We start from the raw sequence: 7704 nt of genomic DNA on the forward strand, positions 1-7704 counted from the left end.
TGTTGGGGCACGTGACGGAGCACGTGTTGGAGCACGTGTTGGTGCACCAACACGTGCTCCAACACGTGTTGGGGCACGTGTTGGGGCACGTGTTGGTGCACGTGTTGGAGCACGTGACGGAGCACGTGTTGGGGCACGTGTTGGAGCACGTGTTGGGGCACGTGACGGAGCACGTGTTGGGGCACGTGTTGGGGCACGTGTTGGAGCACGTGTTGGTGCACCAACACGTGCTCCAACACGTGTTGGGGCACGTGTTGGGGCACGTGTTGGTGCACGTGTTGGAGCACGTGACGGAGCACGTGTTGGGGCACGTGACGGAGCACGTGTTGGGGCACGTGTTGGAGCACGTGTTGGGGCACGTGTTGGGGCACGTGTTGGAGCACGTGACGGAGCACGTGTTGGAGCACGTGTTGGGGCACGTGTTGGGGCACGTGACGGAGCACGTGACGGAGCACGTGTTGGTGCACGTGACGGAGCACGTGTTGGGGCACGTGTTGGGGCACGTGTTGGAGCACGTGACGGAGCACGTGACGGAGCACGTGACGGAGCACGTGACGGAGCACGTGTTGGAGCACGTGTTGGAGCACGTGACGGAGCACGTGTTGGTGCACGTGCTCCAACACGTGCTCCAACACGTGCTTCAACACGTGTTGGAGCACGTGTTGGTGCACGTGACGGAGCACGTGACGGAGCACGTGTTGGAGCACGTGTTTGGGGCACGTGTTGAAGCACGTGTTGGGGCACGTGTTGAAGCACGTGTTGGGGCACGTGTTGGAGCACGTGTTGGAGCACGTGTTGGAGCACGTGTTGGTGCACGTGACGGAGCACGTGACGGAGCACGTGTTGGAGCACGTGTTTGGGGCACGTGTTGAAGCACGTGTTAGGGCACGTGTTGAAGCACGTGTTGGGGCACGTGTTGGAGCACGTGTTGGAGCACGTGTTGGAGCACGTGTTGGTGCACGTGACGGAGCACGTGACGGAGCACGTGTTGGTGCACGTGTTGGAGCACGTGTTGGAGCACGTGTTGGAGCACGTGTTGGAGCACGTGTTGGAGCACGTGTTGGAGCACGTGATGGAGCACGTGACGGAGCACGTGACGGAGCACGTGTTGGAGCACGTGTTGGAGCACGTGACGGAGCACGTGATGGAGCACGTGACGGAGCACGTGTTGCCCATAGGCTGTTCTACGGCAAGGATTGCATCAGACGCAATTCTCTGCGAAGAAGAGGGGGCACTTCCGAAGGGATTGCCCTAAACCGACGGCGGCGAGGGTCGGAGGAAAGAGCGGGGGAGGAGGGAGGCAGAGCAAAGGGGGGCAAAGCAGCGAGAGCCCCCCATCGCAACGAGGCCCCCCCCCCCCCCCCCAACAGCCCACACCGGGCCCGCCAGCCACGCAGCCTCCCGCACCCGAGCTCGTGGCCCCAACGTCATCGCCGCGACAAATCGACAAATCGCGAGAGGAAGAATACAGAAGGAGCCGGATCGCAAGGGTCAGGTTCAGGGGAGGAACCCCTCCCAGACCTCGAACAGGAAGAAGCGGTGAAACCCCCCCCCCCCCCCCCCACACACACCAAGAGCTACAAGCACGGACGCAATTTCAAACCGAGGAGACGGTTTCAAATTAAGCAACCATTGGAAAGACGTTCTAAATCGAACCAAACATTAAACTAATTTTCATTGGCACAGTATATATTTTTTTTGCAAGTAGTGGCACCCCAAACTTTTCGCAGCACTGGCGGGTGCACCGCCGGTGCCGATCACTGAGCTACACCTTTCATCATGCTAAGTCCGCCAATCAAATGCTAATTTTTTTACGCTAATTCCTTTGTCAAGGCACCCTAATCCCTCTCACACAGCTTAAAGGTCGCGGTCTGAGCGTGGCTCTGTGTGTTTCACTCCAGCGCTGCCCTCGGGACAGTCTGGTCCCTTCACCTGATGAAGGACGCTTGTGTTGTGGCCGAAATGTCGCGAGAATTTCATCGCGTTATTGTTATTTTTACCTAGGTGACTTTACCGAATAGAACCAAAGAGTAAGAGGAAGAAGCAGCGTGCGTCTGGGGAAGGGTTTCCACAGCAGGAGACCGTGGACGATGAAGGCGACATCGCCACGGAAATCGACCCTTCTGCTGTGGTCATAGCAGAAGAGACTCACTCTCCACCAGCTATGCATGAAGCCCTTGACCAAGAGGAAGAAGTTGGCGGAGAGACACTCACCAAGGGCAAGGACGAAATGGATGGGAATGAGGGGGAAGTTCCCCGTCCCACTGCTGACCCAAAAAGCAGCGGAAGAGACACCGGGGCCATCCACCCGAAGAGCCTGAGCAGGAGCCGTCCCAGGCCATCCCTGACACCGGGGGGAGAGGACGCCGCTGGTCCGTGCCGATGCAGCTCCTCCAGCGGAGCCGGACGCCGAGGAAAATCGACTCGGATCGGGACGGCTGCTTCAGCGTGGGGTAGCGAGAGAGCAGCCAGGGGTCCACACTCCTTGACCCTCAGACTCCCCTGGTCTCCCCGGAAGATCTCTGGCACTTCCTCGACGAGACCAACGTGTGAGGGAGGACAGAGCGGACATCGCCTTGGCTCGATGGAGGGACGGGCAGCAAGGCAATAAAGGCCTCTGTGACTCAAGCAGGAGAGACTCCTCGCCGAGCGGGGACTCGAGTTCCCGGGGCGAGGAGAGGGCAAGGCTGAGATATTTCCGCAAACAAATTACACGGTGGGAGGCCACGGGGGAAAGGAACAAGCAACGCCCGTGTACATCGGCTCCCTGAACGTGAACGGGTGCAGGGAGGCAGTGCGGAGGTTTTTTTCCCGCAGTGCCCCTTGCGAGGAAACACGCTGCCTCCGTCTTCAACATTCAGCAGACGCATCTCACGGTTCGAGGACGAGGGCGACTTGGGGTAGGAGTGGGGAGGGGACTCCTTCGACAGCCACCTCGACAACACCTCCCCGTGGGGCCGCGACCCTGCTCGCTAAAAGGCGTTTCATCCCGAGCTCATCACCCCACACCGAGGTGGTGAAGGGAAGGCCGCTCGCGGTAACGTTCAGCAGGCGGCGGGGCGATGTCACCGCCCGCCTGCTGAACGTGCACGCGCCGGTGACCAGCAAGGAGTCTCTGCACCTCCTGAGGAGGCACCTGGCCGCGATCCCGGACGACGGGAGCGTGATTGTGGGCGGCGACCACGGCCGCCACAATCCGGTGCCCTGGATCGCTCGGTGGGGGGGGGGAGAGTCGGGCCCGAAGAGGGAGATGCAGGTGGCACCTGGAGGAAGCCGCCTGGGTGGACGTGCGGCGCGTACAATCACCGTGGACGAGGCGCGGTGGCTCGGTGACGCGGTCCAGGCTCGACGGATTTGACGTCTCTTAAGTGGGGGGGGGGGGGCTTTTGTGACGTGCGCCATAGCGTTCTGGCGTCAGGGTTGGCGACCTTCACGGACCGCACACCTTTATCGTGCTCCGTGTGTCAGGCTGGAGAGGGCCCACCGTGAGGGACTCGTGTCCCGCTGGCACTTTAACAAACTCGCCGCTGGGGGAGGGCGCCTTCTTGGAAATGTTCGAGGACCTCTGGGATGAGTGGCGAAAAACCAAAACGCGGTTCGACTCTCTGGCCCAGTGGGTGGGGATGTGGGCAAAGTGCACGCGAGGCTGTTGTGCCAACAATGCACCCGGGGGAGCACCAGGCTGAAGAACGCGGGCATCGCCGACGACGTGGAAGCCTGAGTCCTCGATTTGGAGGGTCGCCTCGCCGAGGACAGCGACCCCCCGCCCGCTCTTCTCCGAGAATACGAGGAGGAGAATGGGGGAGCGTCTCAAAGGGCTGCAGGGGGAGCAGACGAGGGGGGGGGCGTTTGTGCGATCCCGGGCGAAGCTCATCACGGACCTCGACGCGGGATCCCCGCTGTCCTACTCCCTCGGGAGGCTAGAACGGGAGACGCAAATCCACGGAGTGGCCTCTTTGGCGGCGACGGTGTCCTGGTGCACGAACTCCGGCCATCATCGGAGACTTCTACGGCAGCCTGTGCTCTCCCCCCCGTGAAGAAACATCGGTGCCGGCCCAGGCGGAGGCATGGGAGCGGTCTGACCCACCCTGGGGGAAGACGGGAGAGAGCTGCCGGAGCAAAAGCTCACCGGGACTGATGTAAGAGGACTGGCCCCGGATAAATCCCCAGGGTTAGACGGGCTGACCAGGGGGGGAGTTTTTTTATGCCGCTTCTTGGCCATCCCTGCCGGGGAGGACTACAGAGGGGTGCTGGAGGAAGCCTCCGTGACCGGGGGTGATGCCTCAGTCTTGGGAGGAGGGCGGTGCTCACTCTGCTGCTCAATAACGGAGAACCTGAGGCGCCTACAAAACCTGGTGTCCGGCGTCCCCTCCTGAACACAGACTACTACGAAATATTGACGGAGGCTCTCTCTCTCTCTCTCTCTTTCTCTCTTTCCCTGCGACCGAAAGGTTGTGATTGCACAAGTGGTACACGGGGACCCAGTCCTGCACCCACCATCGCCCGGACGAACCACCATCCACGACGGCAATCTTCCTGGTCCAGGGACCCCACCACCACCACCATCATCATCATCATCGCGGTGGTGTCCCAGAGGTCGGGGCATACCCCCCCCTCCAAAATCGCGTTTCCGGCTCTTGACGAGGAAAAGGCTTTCGACAGAGTGGGCCGCAAAATACCTTGCCGGGAACCCTCAACACCCTGCTAGGGGCAACGTCCGGCCGGCGGGCGGAGCCATGGTGTGTGGTGTGTGCCGGAGTCCCGCCGTGCGGTGCGGCTGGCCCACGCCGCCGCCATGGCGGCCTTCAGGCAGCGTGCGGGCGCCCGAGGAGGGCCGCGTGCTCGGTGGCAGATGGCACGGTAGAGGGCGGCTCTCTGTTGCACGTGCAGATTGTGAGCCAGCCCGCCGGAGGCCGTTTCACCGTGGGCAGGGCTGCGTGCAGGTGCAGCGACTCGTCGTAGTTAGAAGGAGAGAGAGAGAGAGCGAGCGAGAGAGAGCGAGAGATGGAGTAGGAAGAGAGAGGGGTAGAGAGAGAGGAGAGGCAGAGAGGGGGGTAGAGAGAGAGGAGAGGGGGGTAGAGAGAGAGGAGAGGTAGAGAGGGGGGTAGAGAGAGAGGAGAGGCAGAGAGAGAGAGCGGGGGGGTAGAGAGGGGGGTAGAGAGAGGGGGGTAGAGGGAGAGGCAAGGGGTAAGGAGAGCAGAAAAAAAGAAGAAAAAATATATGTTGTTGGGTCTTTCAAAAAAAAAAACCCGAAATGATGAACGGAGCAAAGTGCCGACTACACTGAGCATCTTTCTTGTCTCCTGTGATCGTAAAAAAATAAATACAAAAGAGAGAGAGACAGCAGAGAGAGAGAGCAACATGGAGAGAGAGACACACCCACACACACTAATGCTATCTCCCCCGTCTCTCTCACCCCTCTCTCTTTTCTCTCCCCCGTCTCTCTCTCCCCCCGTCTCTCTCCTCTCCTCTCGTAGCCCAGCAGCAGCTGCTGCGTGAGCTGGGCTCCATGCCCATGCGTGCGGACACCCTGCGAGTGCGTCAGAGACACGCGGAGATCGAGCGGCACCTCGCCGAGGTCGAGGAGGCAGTTCGGATCTTCTCCAGGGAGAGGGTCTACGTGAAGAGAGACTCCTGAGGGGGTAGAGAGAGAGAGAGGGGGTAGAGAGAGAGCGGGGGTAGAGAGAGAGAGGGGGTAGAGAGAGAGGGGGTAGAGATGGAGAGGGGGGTAGAGAGAGAGGGGGTAGAGAGAGAGGGGGGTAGAGAGAGAGAGGGGGTAGAGAGAGAAGGGGGGTAGAGAGAGAGGGGGTAGAGAGAGAGGGGGTAGAGAGAGAGAGGGGGTAGAGAGAGGGGGGGTAGAGAGAGAGAGGGGGGTAGAGAGAGAGGGGGTAGAGAGAGGGGGTAGAGAGAGGGCAGAGAGAGAGAGGGGGTAGAGAGAGAGGGGGTAGAGAGAGAGAGGGGGTAGAGAGAGAGAGGGGGGTAGAGAGAGAGGGGGTAGAGAGAGAGGGGTAGAGAGAGGGCAGAGAGAGAGAGAGAGGGGGTAGAGAGAGAGGGGGTTGAGAGAGAGGGGGTAGAGAGAGATGGGGGGGTAGAGAGAGAGGGGGTAGAGAGAGGGGGGTAGAGAGAGGGGGGGGTAGAGAGAGAGGGGGGTAGAGAGAGAGGGGGTAGAGAGAGAGGGGTAGAGAGAGAGGGGGTAGAGAGAGAGAGGGGGTAGAGAGAGGGGGGTAGAGAGAGAGGGGGTAGAGAGAGGGGGGTAGAGAGAGAGAGGGGTAGAGAGAGAGGGGGGGTAGAGAGAGAGGGGGTAGAGAGAGAGGGGGTAGAGAGAGAGAGGGGGTAGAGAGAGAGGGGGGTAGAGAGAGAGGGGGTAGAGAGAGAGAGGGGGGGTAGAGAGAGAGGGGGTAGAGAGAGAGGGGGTAGAGAGAGAGAGGGGGTAGACGAGAGAGGGGGGTAGAGAGAGAGGGGGTAGAGAGAGAGAGGGGGGTAGAGAGAGAGGGGGGTAGAGAGAGAGGGGGTAGAGAGAGAGAGGGGGGTAGAGAGAGGGGGTAGAGAGAGAGGGGGTAGAGAGAGAGGGGGTAGAGAGAGAGGGGGTAGAGAGAGAGGGGGTAGAGAGAGAGGGGGTAGAGAGAGAGGGGGGGTAGAGAGAGAGGGGGTAGAGAGAGAGGGGGTAGAGAGAGGGGGTAGAGAGAGGGGGGTAGAGAGAGAGGGGGTAGAGAGGGGAGAGGGGGGTAGAGAGAGGAGGGGTAGAGAGAGAGGGGGGTAGAGAGAGAGGGGGTAGAGAGAGGGGGGTAGAGAGAGAGGGGGTAAGAGGGGGGTAGAGAGAGAGAGGGGGTAGAGAGAGAGGGGGGTAGAGAGAGAGGGGGTAGAGAGAGAGGGGGTAGAGAGAGAGGGGGTAGAGAGAGGGGGGGTAGAGAGAGAGGGGTAGAGAGAGAGGGGGTAGAGAGAGGGGGGTAGAGAGAGAGGGGGTAGAGAGAGAGAGGGGGTAGAGAGAGAGGGGGGTAGAGAGAGAGGGGGTAGAGAGAGAGGGGGGTAGAGAGAGAGGGGGTAGAGAGAGAGAGGGGGTAGAGAGAGAGAGGGGGGTAGAGAGAGAGGGGGTAGAGAGAGGGGGTAGAGAGGAGAGAGGGGGGTAGAGAGGAGAGGGGGTAGAGAGAGAGGGGGGTAGAGAGAGAGGGGGGTAGAGAGAGAGGGGGTAGAGAGAGAGGGGGTAGAGAGAGGGGGTAGAGAGAGAGAGGGGTAGAGAGAGAGGGGGTAGAGAGAGAGGGGGTAGAGAGAGAGGGGAGAGAGAGGGGGGTAGAGAGAGAGGGGGTAGAGAGAGAGAGGGGAGGGGGTAGAGAGAGAGGGGGGTAGAGAGAGAGGGGGGTAGAGAGAGAGGGGGTAGAGAGAGAGGGGGTAGAGAGAGAGGGGTAGAGAGAGAGAGGGGGGTAGAGAGAGAGGGGTAGAGAGAGAAGGGGTAGAGAGAGAGGGGTAGAGAGAGGGGGGTAGAGAGAGGGGTAGGGGGAGAAGAGGGGGTAGAGAGAGAGGGGGGGTAGAGAGAGAGGGGGTAGAGAGAGAGGGTAGGAGGGTAGAGAGAGAGGGGGTAGAGAGAGAGGGGGTAGAGAGAGAGGGGTAGAGAGAGAGGGGTAGAGAGAGAGGGGGTAGAGAGAGAGGGGGGTAGAGAGAGAGAGGGGGTAGAGAGAGAGGGGGTAGAGAGAGAGAGGGGGTAGAGAG

The 7704-nt window shown here is 60.9% G+C and overlaps 1 protein-coding gene across 4 annotated transcripts in view; it reads left to right on the plus strand.

Annotated features, from left to right (window-relative positions):
* The window catches only part of ENKD1 (enkurin domain containing 1), a 57399-nt gene that overhangs the window by 25067 nt on the left and 24628 nt on the right, over positions 1–7704 (plus strand). The window contains exons 7-8 of one of the 4 annotated variants that reach the window (XM_076058105.1): positions 4452–4596; positions 5478–5626. The exons of 1 other annotated variant lie outside the window; for it this stretch is intronic. In XM_076058105.1, the coding sequence (XP_075914220.1) occupies positions 4452–4596; positions 5478–5499 (167 nt within the window). In that variant the 3' untranslated portion in view covers positions 5500–5626. Of the gene's footprint in view, positions 1–4451; positions 4597–5477; positions 5673–7704 lie in introns of those variants that run through there. 2 more of the 4 variants (XM_076058106.1, XM_076058107.1) reach the window with 2 other exon arrangements.

This window comes from Petromyzon marinus (assembly GCF_048934315.1).
Source record: "Petromyzon marinus isolate PM22_M1 ecotype Great Lakes invasive population chromosome 68 unlocalized genomic scaffold, UKy_Petmar_22M1.pri1.0 chr68_unloc.1, whole genome shotgun sequence".
Classification (NCBI taxonomy): Eukaryota; Metazoa; Chordata; class Hyperoartia; order Petromyzontiformes; family Petromyzontidae; genus Petromyzon; species Petromyzon marinus.